At 43.1% G+C, this 13,682-nt stretch overlaps 1 protein-coding gene across 2 annotated transcripts in view; it reads right to left on the bottom strand.

Moving 5' to 3' along the window:
* stk24b (serine/threonine kinase 24b (STE20 homolog, yeast)) overlaps window positions 1-13,579 on the bottom strand; it is a 20,213-nt gene extending 6,634 nt beyond the window's left edge. The window contains exons 1-10 of one of the 2 annotated variants that reach the window (XM_037696479.1): window positions 13,168-13,579; window positions 7,540-7,770; window positions 6,276-6,332; window positions 5,924-6,032; window positions 5,537-5,694; window positions 3,199-3,384; window positions 2,972-3,120; window positions 2,706-2,826; window positions 2,533-2,601; window positions 468-604 (exon numbers count right to left, since the gene is read on the bottom strand). In XM_037696479.1, coding sequence (XP_037552407.1) covers window positions 468-604; window positions 2,533-2,601; window positions 2,706-2,826; window positions 2,972-3,120; window positions 3,199-3,384; window positions 5,537-5,694; window positions 5,924-6,032; window positions 6,276-6,332; window positions 7,540-7,770; window positions 13,168-13,209 — 1,259 coding nt within the window. In that variant the 5' untranslated portion in view covers window positions 13,210-13,579. Of the gene's footprint in view, window positions 1-463; window positions 605-2,532; window positions 2,602-2,705; window positions 2,827-2,971; window positions 3,121-3,198; window positions 3,385-5,536; window positions 5,695-5,923; window positions 6,033-6,275; window positions 6,333-7,539; window positions 7,771-13,167 lie in introns of those variants that run through there. The other variant, XM_037696480.1, reaches the window with a different exon arrangement.
* Window positions 13,580-13,682: the final 103 nt, after the last annotated feature.

Below are 13,682 nucleotides of genomic sequence, written 5' to 3'. Positions count from 1 at the left end.
AAAAAAAAAAAAAAAAAAAAAAAAAAAAAAAAAAAAAAAAAAAAAAAGAGACAAGAGTATGCGTACATTGTGCTTCAAACAGTGTTTATAGATTTAGTTGACAACAGTGAACAGGACAAGACGAAAGACATTGAGCTCAAGTTATTCTAAGATTAAGCTGACTTTTATTAAAGGCTAGGTAGAGGATTTTAATCGTTTTGCACAGACTAGAAGTAAAAACAGTTTTTAAACACGGCACTCACATCAGTTGTACTGTAATAGTTGTTGGTCTCTGTGAGACAGCTCCTGACAAAAGTAAAAATTTCCTCTGATCCAGGAAAGAGTTGGAGCTGAGACAGTACCAGTTTTTAGGTGCTAGAGTCGGTGCCGTCTGAGGTGAAAACTGAAAGAAACGGTGCTAACCCCTTGCTCCGAGTTTGCACTGGAACCTGTTTGGTGGAAACGTCCTCAAAAACAGGAGACCTTACCTCTGGAGCCTGTGCACCATGTGAGCCACGAGTGAGTCGGAGATGCCCGGGTAGGCCTCTTCAGCCAGGAGGATAGCCTCCCTTAGCTCATCCAGGACCATGGGGTTCCCATTCACCTGCTCCTGTCGAGCTTTCAACTACAAGAGGGGGTCCAGAAAAGAAACTATGTAGTAAGACCAGTAAGAGAAAGAATACAACCCTGTACAGTTGAGGTTGTTCAGACATTTAGTATAAAAGTCTGTAATATAGGAATAAATGCACAATCTGTGGGCATTATTCTCACACAGAACTTCTGTGATTAGGTAATCAGGATTAGAGCTAATTAGAATTTAACATAAGGTCACCGATGGATTAAATGAGGAAGGCAATTACCAACAACCCTTCTCCAGTGGCCAGCAGGCGGCGCTGTGGTCAACCATGAGAATTCCCAGTGCATCGGATTTTGTGCCGGTGTTTTGTTCAAACATGTTCTCTCCCCAGGATGTTAGTGTACATGTAGATCCCACAGTTCCAGATTTTCCCACAATGTTGTGAGGAGGCACCAGTGAAGGTTTATAAACGGTTTCCAATATTATAAGAATGCTCAAGGCCCATCAGTCTCTTCCGACTGAACACAATTGTTTATAGACATGTTCAAAATTCAAGCAATAAAACTGCGAGGCTCTGTGGCTCAAGGTAGGAAACTGAGAACACTGCAAAGATGTTTTGGAAACTGAATTGCAAATGCTGTTCACCAACTAGTCGCAGTCCAGTGAGGAACGCAATTAGCAAATCCTACATTTTCCCTAATTCGGTGTGATGGCATTGCCACATCTGAGGCCCGACTTCTCAGGCAAATGGAATAAGACAGATGAGAAGACAGAAGATGGATGATATCGTAGATAAGACAGATGAAAAACACTGTATTCAACCCAAAACCCATTCAAAGCCAGTTGCTTGAATATTTGCATTACAGTCACTGGTTTTGGTGCCAGCCACATGGCAAGTTTTAACAACTTCATGATGTTTGTTAATCAACTTAGCTTTGTGTCCGCAGTGTTTTAGGAGTGCAACATAGAATTTTAATATCTCCTCGAGATCTCCCTCTTCAGTTCTCATAAAAACAGCCAAAAGTCAAGCTGTTGAAAACGATGTCATAGCCATGCCTCTAACCTAACCCACAACCTGTTGTGTTTACAGTTCGTCCCGGTGTGTACGCAGTTTGTTTTCCGCATTTAGCGTGGTTTTCTGGAAGGATTACAGCACCACCTACAGGTCTGACAAAGTTACTACAGCGTTTTTGATCATTTTCTGTTTTTGTGTGGATGAATACATTTCTAGAAACAGTGCAGTGTTTACAAAAAAAAGAAGTTGTTTTTAGGCCTGTCACGATAAGCAATAAATCAATTAATCGTATGATAAATGCAAATTATCAACCTCATTTTCATTTGTCGGCTTTATCGTTTCCTCGTGTCTCTCTCTTTCTGAAGACACTGGATGACAAAAAGCTTAACTCCGGTGCTTTTCACTGACCCCTCCCTTTTTCTTTAAAATCTGTTTTAACGATCCAAAAATTCACGATTGAAACCCGTGCCTTCGTCTAAAAAGTTGTTTTTGTCTACAAAAAGAAGCTGAGAACTTGTTTACTGATTTTTTATTAAACGCTTTGTGTGAAAAATGCTATGCTAAAGAGCTCAAATCACACCAAGCGTCCGCCATTTTGTGAACTGAAGAGAGACAACCCATGTCACATCAAGAGGCCTCCCTCCCATTTTTCTTAAAGAGACACGCTGCTCACTCCCTCACTATCCATCCCTGAGTTCAGTCTTATATTGCCATCTGGTGGTCAAAAAAGGTACTACGTGCAAAACAAATTAAACATTTCTTCTTAAACTTGACAATAATTACTAATTATTGTCAAGTTTCAAACAATATTATCGTTTATCGCAATAATTTCTGAGACAATCGCCCTGCAAAATTTGTTATCGTGACAGGCCTAGTTGTTTAGGGAAAAACTGCATTATTGTGTGGAAAAGTTTCAAGTCCCACTGAGCGTGACTGGGACGACCCAGATGGAGATCCTTACCTCAGATAATGCAGGAGCTATGACTGTGGTCAGGCTCTGTGAATAAGGCCTCCTTGGAATGTCTTTTGTCTGTCGGAAAGCAGGAACACATAAGAACTAGAGCAGAATTGAAAGTAAATTAAAGTACTTCATCCTTTGGAACATTTGGAAGGAGTCTAGCAGCAGTTGCTGACCTGCTCTGTTCCCGACTGTCCCTCCCCGTTCTGAAGCTTTTTGGGGTCCTTTTCTCTGATGGTGAAGTTCCAGTCATCACTGCCAAAATCATTCCCACCTGACGCCTGACCGTCCTGCTCTCTGATCAGACACATAATAAAGTAAATTTATCACAAATACGGTGAAAACCTGTGTGTTTTCACACTATAACATGAAATAAAAACCAGGTCAAATGAAAAGGAGGAGATCTGGATCCAGATTTTGAGGATGGCTGCAACAAACTTACGAGTCAGACTCATCAGAACTGGACTCCGTAGTTCTAGACTGCTCTGCCTTCCACCTCCTGTACTTGTCTACCAGCTCGGTCAGGTACGACGTCTTTTTCGCATAGCGGACGATCAGTTTATGCTTAAGCAGCTCTTTGGCAGTTGGCCTCTGTGGAGGGAAGGAAAAAGTGAAGCACGTGCATCAAAATAAAATAAAATAAAAAGTTTGCAACACAAGACGACGTACAAAACTGGGCTCCTTGTTGAGACAGGCTTCGATGAACTCCTTGAGGGGTTTGCAATAGTTGCCCTCCAGCGTGGGCGGGTTGTTCTTTGGGATGAGGAATAAAACCTTCATGGGATGGAGGTCTGAGTGGGGCGGCTCGCCTTTCGCCAGCTCGATAGCCGTGATGCCCAGTGACCAAATATCAGCCTGGAACACACAGCGCACATGTAAATCTCATGGAAGACATGAAAAAACACAAACGTTTTATGTGGGAAAGAAATGTCCATGTTTCTGAGTGAATATGGACATTAATACAAGAGCCTGAGCACTCTGAACATCTGTAATTAGCTCTGTGAGCTCATTTGGAGTTTGAATTTTAAATAGTTTTTGGATAAATTTTCACATTCACTGCAGCGTTAGGAGTTCAAAACTTGATGTGCTTCCCCTACCGTTATCCAAGGAGAGCGCCCCATCCTGTCAACAGAATTGAGAGCTCTGCCTACCGAAATGTCCCCCCATCCTGTCGACAACTGCCGCCACTGACGTAGCGCTAAGCTAGTGGCGTACAATACAGATGCGCTAGCTAAGAAGCTACAGACGTAGCACTCCGCTTCTTTCACGCATCCCCCCAATGAGTCGACAACTGCCGCCACTGACGTAGCGCTAAGCTAGCGGCGCACAATACTGATACGCTAGCTAACAAGCTACAGACGTACCACTCCGCTTCTCTCACACATTCCCCCAACCCGTCGACAACTGCCGCCACTGACGTAGAGCAAAGCTAGCGGCATACAATACAGATGTGCTAGCTAAGAAGCTACAGACGTGGCACTCCGCTTCTCTCACGCATCCCCCCCAATGAGTCGACAACTGCCGCCACTGACGTAGCGCTAAGCTAGTGGCGTACAATACAGATATGCTAGCTAAGAAGCTACAGATGTACCACTCTGCTTCTCTCACGCATCCCCCCAACCCGTCGACAACTGCCGCCACTGACGTAGAGCTAAGCTAGCGGCATACAATACAGATGCGCTTGCTAAGAAGCTACAGACGTAGCACTCCGATTCTCTCACACATTCCCGCAACCCGTCGACAACTTCCGGCACTAACATAGCGCAAATATAGCACGTAATACAGACGTGTCTCCATCTCCTCCTCCCTACCCCTGCCACAAAAATCCCTGAAGCGATGAGTGCCCTGCCAAGGCAAGTGACCATAGGCAGTGGTTCCCAACCCAGGTTCTTGAGGAACAGCATCTTGCATGTTTATGATGTTTCTCCGCTCCAACACACCTGATTCAGTGATTTAATTACTTCCTCAAGTTCTGCAGAAGCCTGTTAATCACCCATTCATTCATATCAGGTGTGTCAAAGCAGGGAAACGACTAAAACATGCAGGATAGTCCAACAATGTTCAGTCAAGTCATCTGGACGGTTTCTTTTTTAAGCCGAGACGTTTTGTCCTTCATCCAAAGGACTTCTTCGATCTGAGAAGCCACCAACAAACTGATTCCCACAACAACAGCATACTCTATAGTAGACAAACCCCCCCCCCCCCCCCAAAAAAAAACAAACAAAAAAAAAAACAGTTTGCTGGTGCTAAGATGGCCTCCGGGGCCCGTCCTCCCCTGAGACAGCCATGCCAAAGTGGCCCAAAACACCAAAGTTCACGCACAACGAAACGTCGCGGATTAAAAAAGAAACCGTCCAGATGACTGAACATTGTCGGATTGTACACCTGGACCACTGAGCATGAACCCTGGTGTTCTGAACCACCCTGGCATGTCTGTCCCAGAGGAGCCGACGGGGGAGAGGGCGGGCTCCGGAGGCCATCCCAACACCCAGTCATGCCAGTCATGATGGGGGGAGAGGACGGACCCCAGAAACCATCTTATCACCAGCAAACTGGCTGGTCCACTATGGGAGTGCGCTGCTTGTGGGACTAAATTTGTTGTGTCTCCTCGGACTGATGAAGTCCTTTGGATGAAGGACGGAACGTCTCAACAAAAAAAGAAACCGTCCAGACGACCTGACTGAACTTTGTTGAGTACATGAATGCGTTTCCAAATGAAACAGCTTTGCTTCTGGACCCATTATTACTCTGCAAACAGTTCCAAAATTAGATGCAGTGTCCAGAATCAAGTGTTCTTATTCCCAAAGTCACCCCATTACGACCATGTGAGGGTACACTTGACTTTTAATTTGAAATCACGAGGTTAAATGTAGGAATACTAGGGGACTAAATGCAACCACTGAGAAGTAGCACCTAGTCCTACAAATAGAAGTTAAAGGTAAAGTTATCCAACATAACGCCAACATACTGCACCTCAAGGTGAAACCATAACTTCCTTTGAGCTCACCTTAGAGTCATAAGCCGACTGTTTGATGACCTCGGGGGCCATCCAGAAGGGCGTCCCCACAAAGGTGTTTCGTTTGATTTGAGTGTCTGTGAGCTGGCCAGCCACGCCAAAGTCTGCCAACTTCACCTCTCCTTGTTCGGACAACAGCACATTGGCAGCTGTGGGCAAGGAGGGAGCAAAACGTCAGGTTAATGTGTCCCAGAAAAACCCTCCCCCCATCTTCAGAAACCTCTGTCAAAGCCACTTATGTCAATTATTGATTAAACAGTCAACACAACTCCCTGCTGGAATACAAACTATATGATAAGTGAAGCATTAAGTGGACATCAATACCATTAACGTGCGATGTGATATTTGTGTTTGCGCTCCTTGAATGCAGCCAGATACCTTTGATATCCCTGTGGATCTTCTTCTCGGAGTGCAGGTACTCCAGACCCTTCAGGATTTCTCTAAGGATCGTGGCGATTTGGGTCTCATCCAGCGCTCCAGGCTCCATCTTGAAAGAAAACAAAAAAAACAAAAACTGTGGCTGTCAGCTAATCATCTAACATTATAGCAAAACTTTACTTGTTCTAAATGAACTGGTAATATATACAGGGACGAACGACAACAGCAAGTTCACAAATGACGGTGCCATCTAAGCCGTAGGTACAGTCACCAAAGGAAAGGAGTTCATTCAAACCTAATAAACTGTGTAACTCAGTTCCAACATGTTAGTATGAACTTAGAAATCACTAACCAAGTCTAAGGCTGAGCCTCCACCTAAATACTCCATGATGATCCATAGCTTTGTGTCCTGCAGCAGAAAAAACAAAAACAAACCATCAAATGAAGCTTTTATTGTTGGAAAGCCTGTTTATTTCATCATAGTGCCACATTTGTAAGGAAAATGCACCGATATGAGGGATGTCAGTCTTGACATCAACCCCAGGGAACGCTTGTAGGATCAGCTTGGGCGTGATGTTTGTTCCAAAGTAACCAACAGAACCACGTTGTCTAAACTACAACAAAATGCTGGTTGAAAACAGGGATGCCATCCCACAGCAGTGTGTGACCAAACTGGTGAGCAGCATTTGGAGAAGCCTTGCTGTTGTGGCTGCGTATGGTTCTTCCACATGCTACCGAGACTTAAGTCTGTTTAATGAATAGCTTGTTAAATTTCAATTTTGTCGTTTCTGCAGACAATAATCCAATCCAATAAATACACCAAACAAGTCAACAGTAGAATGAGCTGTTTGAAATATCTTGATTATTTTTATGAACACAAAAACAGCATACTAAAATAGTGACAATGTTTTCTGGAAGTATTCCTGAGCCCATTCTGTTATTTCCTTGACAGTGGCATTCCTGTTTGAGGTGCAGTGACGTTTAAGGGCCCGGAGATCACGAGCATCCAGTAGAGTTTTACGGCCTTGACCCTTACGCACAGCGATTGTTCCAGATTCTCTGAATCTTTTGATGATGTTATGCACGGTTGATGATGATAACTTAAAAGTCTTTGCTATTTTACGCTGGGTAACACCATTCTGGTATTGCTGCACTATCTTTCTGCGCAACAATGGTGGAATTGGTGATCCTCTTACCATCTTGGCTTCTGAGAGACACTGACACTCTGAGCAGCTCTTTTTATACCCAATCATGTTGTCAATTGACCTAATTAGTGTTAATTGGTCTTCCAGCTGTTCGTTATATGCTCAATTTCCTTTTTCCAGCCACTTATTGCTACTTGTCCCAACTTTTTTGGGATTTGTTGACACTGTGAAATTTCGAATCAACATATTTTTCCTTTAAAATGTTACATTTACTCAGATTAAACTTTTGATCTGTCATCGATGTTATATTACGAATAAAATATTGACATTTGCCATCTCCACATCATTGCATTCAGTTTTTATTCACAATTTGTTTAGTGTCCCAACTTTTTTGGAACCCGGTTTGTAAATAAAGACGCGGAAAACGTCCTAGTCATATTGATCGGCCCTGTTCATACGTGGAGCAATTACCTTCAGGTATGAACCGTAATACTTGGTGACAAAGGGGCTGTCGCACTGACTCAACACGGTGATCTCCTGCTGGATGTCCTCAATCTCGTCCTCCGCTTCCTCCAAGTCTATGATCTTGATGGCCACCACTTTCTGCGTGCGATTGTCGATGCCTTTGAACACCTCGCCAAAAGAACCCTTGCCGATGCGCTCGAGCTTGGTGAACAGCTCCTCGGGGTCCACTCTGGCATTCTGGTGGTTGACCGCGATCAGGAGGGGACAAAGCAGAGGACAGGGAGATGGGTTTAAAACTGAAAACAAAAGCTTGGAGAACAAAAAACAAGAAAGTTGGAAAAAAAACCCTGACTGTTGGGAGTAAAAAGGACACACTGACATACTGCAATTCACTCATTGCAACACTTATGTACACAGAAAACAGAATCAGGAGAAAAATATTAAAAATACGATATTATCGGCATGGTATCGTATCGGCCAAATAAATTTTAACATATCGGCATATCGTCCAAAAATACAACATCGTGCATCCCTAAAAAAAAATAGTATACCAATTGGATAATATGTAGATAAAACCGAAAATATTAAATTAAACTAACTGCTACATATAATATTCAACTCTTCTCAATGACAAGTTTGATCTTTAGTGTTTAGTCGTTTCAAGAAGAATCGTTGATACAATGTTAGGGCAAACGTGCAGCAACTCCCTTATAAATTAAAAATATATCTGGGTTACATTGATCTCATACACAGAATGAAAACTGTCCTTTTCAACATTTGAGAACGTTCTGTTTGGACACATTACTCCGGGGAATTATAAAACATTTCTGTAAGCTCACATTTTTGTATGCATTTCCTGCAGAACACATTGTTACTTTGGACCTTCATGCCTCAACTAATAAACATAGCTCAAAAAGTAAGGAAATTTGTGTTTGGTTGATTGTTTGTTGTAACAATGGTTCTTCGCAATAAAGCTTTTACTGTTGCGAACCCTGTTTGTTTCCCATTAAAAGGTGCCAAATTTTAGGAAAATAAATCAGTGGGTTGAGTGGTATAGTTGAGTATGTGGGTTGCACCCATGAAAAACTTGTCAAATAGTCTCTCTATTTTGCTATTGATCCTTGATAATTAATGATACCTGAGAGAATGGGCCATGCTACAGTGAGCAGTTGGTGTCTGATCCACGTTTGTCTGATATGAGTAGGGCCCATGTCTTAGGTCAACTTCAAGCTGGTGTTCTACAAAACCAGGCTGAAACATCATTTGGAGTGAGTCCAAGTACCATCTCCAAATTGAAGGCCAAGTAACGGTGTGTCGAAGACGGACTGTGAAGTGGGCCTCTCACGAAATAAGTTCCTGCAACCAGAGGCAATCCCATGTCTTCTCAATCTGGGACTGAACTCTATCCTCCAAGATGACAACCCTCGTCCTCGACTCCTCGCAGAGCGGGGTTTATCAGGAACTACTTCCGGACTTTAGGAATGGTCTGTCCGCAGTCCTAACAGCCCCATTGAACAGCTGTTAGATCAGGTGTGCCATTTGTCGCAGAGTGACCAAAACAACCATACTGGCTGACAAATGTTGGTTGAAGAAAAGGAAGCCATCCCACAACAGTGTGTGACCAAGCTGTTGAGCAGTAAAGAAGAAGAGGAGCCAGGCTTCTGTGGCTGTGTATGGTTCTTCCACATCCTACTGAGGCTCGGTTTGTTAAATGAATAAATTGTTAAAACGCCAATATGTCTTGTTTCTTCACACTTCAATAATCTAATCCAACAAAAGACACCAAACAAGAGCCAATATGAGCTCTTCGGCAAAGAAGATATGGCAAGTTTATCGTGGTTGTAACCCACATACTTAGCTATGCTGCTCGACCCGCAAATGCATTTCTAAAAATGTGGCGCCATTTAAGAGCAAATAAACAGATTTTTCTTCTGTTCAAGATTCCCAACAAGTATTGTCACAACAAAGAAATAACGAAACAAAAACTCATTTTTGTGTCAACCGTATTTAATCAGAAGTTGCACTTATTAAAAACCAGAATATCAAACGGAACACAATTCCCATACAACCTGACCTAAAAGTTGCATAACTACTGGCATGCATAATCTATAGCTTTATTTTTCTCAGCGTTTATCATCTTTAATTTCTTATTTGTGATGACAAACCAAATGAACAGTCTACGGCAAGAAATTCCTCGTTCTGCCAAAAACAACTGATCCAGTTTATAATTAAAAAGAATAATCAGGACAACCTCTCAACAGGTCTTTCTTGAACATCCTTGTGACCCAATGAGACCAACCTGTATAAATAAAGGTTGAATGAATGAATGAAATCCAATGAATCATCAGCCAGACTTTCCATTCAACACATACTGTGGCGTTTTTATCATTGTACAATGGAGGGGAAAAAAGGAAAACCTACTTGAGTACCACAGGAAGTGAACTAAAATGACTTAACTCTCCAGAGGCTGTTATGTGGAAAACACAAGGGCAAGTGCCGACTAAAACGACTTCCTTTTATGACCTCTTGTGAGCAGAGAAAGTCTCATTACATCCACTTTAAAGCAGCCAAAATTAAAGCAGATGGCTGATGTAAAAACAGAACTTTGTCACAAAAAAACCCCAAAAGACTCCTTTGTTTCCCTAAATGACATTTATACAAGAAAATAGGCATCTTAATGAAAAATGTGCTGTAATAATAATAATAGCAGAACGAGATTCCCTGGTCAGAAACCAGTTAAATGCTTGGCCTTGATTCTAAACTTCTTGTCTGGAGGAAACCATCGGCCCAACGCCATTCCAACAGTAAAGCATGGAGGTGGTATCATCAAGAAAGCATTTAACGTATCAATGACGTCACGTTACGCATCATTGGGCACTTTTAAGTGGGTATACGGAAATTCCAAAGCTTTTCTAGTGGGTACGCCGTATACCAGCGTATCACGTAGACTACACCACTGCTGTGAATGTCCTAGAGTGGACCAGCCAGAGACAAGATTTGAAACATCCCATGAAATTAGAAAATGGCTCCACCAAAGATCTCCATCCAGCCAGACTGAAATTGAAAGGATTTAAAGAGAAGAACAGCAGAACATCCCCCCCATCGAAGGCTTGTTGCATCAAAACTTGTGGATGGAACTGCTGCTACCAACGCAGGACAAAGTAAAGGGTCTGAATACTTCTGGAAATATATTTCAGTTTTTATTGCTTACCACTATTTGGGGAAAGGGTGAAATACCGTAAGCCTGTCTGCTAGCAAAAACTCTCATGAACCACTGGACGAACTCGGCTAAAACTTGCTGAATGTAATCAATATCTGTAGATGTACAAGTGGTTAACTTTTGGAGTTAACGCAATTTAAGGTCGTTTTCATACTTGATAGTCCGGTAGACTCGGTTCGGTTGGGGACAATAATTCAGGACATCTGTTTACATTTTCAGCTGGTGCGGTTCGCATTCACACTGCACTGAGTCAATCGAGCCAACCTGTTCCCCGCATCGCCAGAGGTGGCGCTGCACCGAGAACTACTAAAGGAAACGGCACAAAAACCTCTGAAGAAGACGCTTCTTCTTCTGGAAATTAAAAACAAAAATGGAGTGGCGTCAAATTTGAGCAGTTTTAGGATTTCTGCTGTGTCTGTGGCTCATGTGCCAAACAAACATTTTTCGACAATGGACTCAGCAAGATGAGGCAGAAGACCACGGAGAATGTTGTTTTTCACACAAGGCAACTGAGACGGCTCCATATGAGGTAAGAGAAATGCGCATTTGTTTTTGGTTGTATTTACCCAGAATGCCCTGCGCTGTAGTCCACTTCCTGCTTTTGGAGCAGTCTCTGGTCCGTTTGCATTCACAATGCATTCGAACCACGCTAGAGTTCATTTCAACCAAACTGAGACCTGGGTTTTTAGGCAAACCAGAGTTCTGCATCAGAGTTCAATTGCACATTCATGTCTCTCCAAACGAACTAGACTTTCAAGCCAAACGAACTAAAGTTTGATTAAAGCGGACTAAACAGGGCTGGTCTAAATGCACCCCAAGATGGCTAAAACAGCTAAGCGACTTTTGCATAACACAAAAATGGCTAAAACTCAGTCAGTTTAACGGAGATTGAACTAAGACTTGGTATGGAAGCCGCTGAGACTGGACTCAACTTGTATTTTGAGCTCCAAGAGAAAAATCTCTCAATAATGCACAAAACCACACATAAGGTGACGAAAACAGTCCACAAACTGTCCTATCTCATAACAAGATGATCTTAGTTTAACACTCTGGCATTAACGACAGTGTGCAATGTATATTCCTTAATGCAGAGGTGTCCAATCATGGTCCTTAAGGGCCACCGTACTGCACGTCTGCTTTGCAACACCTGACTTGAATAACAGTGATTGCAAGGCTTCTGAAGAAACAACTAAAGCACGGAGGATAGTGGTCCTTGAAGACTAGGACTGGACACCCCTGCTTTAACAGTACGTTGGAAAACCTTTTGTTTTTATATCATCATTGTGGATTTCTGAGGGTCGATTATTCATTTCACTGTGTGGAGCAGGGAGCTGCAGGGTGCCCAGGGGAGCAGATGGTAGGGGTTAAGGGCCTTGCTCAAGGGCTCAGAGTGGGCAAATGAGGGTGAAGGTAGGTGTGGGTGCTTCATTTTTATTAATTTTTTTATGTTGTCGGTCCTGGGGATCAAACTGGCGACCTTCTGATCACAGGCTCGCCTTCTCTAACCTCTGTGCCACCACTTATCAGTGTTGCCAAGTCTGCTTATTACAAGCGACTTTGGGCTTTTTTCTAAAGTCGCTTGCGAATCTTGTGTCGCGGGTTGTGGCTTTTTTTGGGCTTGTTTTTGAACGTGAAGTTGCTTATTTGGGCTTGACGTTCTTTCCGAGTGGAACTAGTTGACGATCTCCCAGCTCCGCACAATAAAGCAAAAGACGTGTGGTAGTAGGTAGTTTGTCCCTTCCACGCTTCATCGCTCCCGCCCAAGTTGGCGAGGCGACAGGCGCACAGTCAAACAAACGCTCATACTGTGGCCGACCACCAGGTGGCTCCACTCACACTCAGTCAGGATGTTTTGTTTTTAAAAAATATGTAGAAAAAGTACGATTTACATATGTATGTTTTTATATCAGAGCTTAAAAGTGTGTTACTCAAAGTGTTTATCATAATTTTGCTGTTGTTTAAAGTGTAATGCCATAAGTATGTTTATACAGTTTTACACAATGCAGTGGGTTGCCAGGTGGGCTTGTTTTCATAGAGCTGTTTGCTTGTTTCTTTCGCGATATCTGGCAACACTGCCACTTATCCAAATTTGACCAATTTAAGAATGGGTTAGAAATTTGACAGTGTTTCAAGATAACATAATTAACTTGTGTTATATTAACTTTTATTAGCTGGCCTAAATGCATTTTGTGTTTTTTTTAATGTGTTATTTTAGGCATCGCGTCGTTACGTAAGGTACGAGATTCATAAACACCTCGGCGTGTTCGTTGTAAAATTTACGAGCCGTACAGAAGTCCTTAAACGCTCCACGAGCTGTCTCGGTGCGGTCAGTGCAGAGAAGCCCACCGCAGGGAGACAAACGGTACATTTTGTCCTGACGGTGTCCTCCACTGTTAACCAGACACTCAGCTTACCTGCATCCCCGGCAGGTTCCCCTGAACGGGAGAATGGGCCATGACGAAGCCGGCACGGGGCTCGGTTCTCCTCGGCTTCACTCGTCCTCACAGTCCCGGCTGTGCGATGCCTTCAATGTTAGCGCTCCGAATGGGGTCTCCTGGTTACCCAGGACTGCCGCCTCCGGTACTTTTAAGCAGAAACAAAAATGTCCTTCCCGCACACGGCGACGAACCTTTCCTGTGTCGGAACAAACTCAGAACAGTTGCTAACGCTAACTCCGGAGCTGCAAGAAATCCGCAATGTTAGCATGCTAACCAGCTGGAGGAGCGCTAGCCAAGAGTTCCAAGCTAAATTTCCTGCGTAGGAAAAGTTACAGTGCTGCAACAAATATTAGATCACGCGAATTATTTAGAAGCAGCAACTATTTTACAAAAAATTCTCCCAAGTGTCACTTTTTGAAAGCGTCTTCTGTGCGTAACGGTGCTGTCAGCTAGTAAACATGGTTAGCATTAGCTCTGTGACGAACAGTCTG

Source organism: Nematolebias whitei, chromosome 23 (genome assembly GCF_014905685.2).
Source record: "Nematolebias whitei isolate Nwh7 chromosome 23, NemWhi1, whole genome shotgun sequence".
Lineage (NCBI taxonomy): Eukaryota > Metazoa > Chordata > Actinopteri > Cyprinodontiformes > Rivulidae > Nematolebias > Nematolebias whitei.
This window is presented reverse-complemented; position numbering and strand designations above follow the sequence as displayed.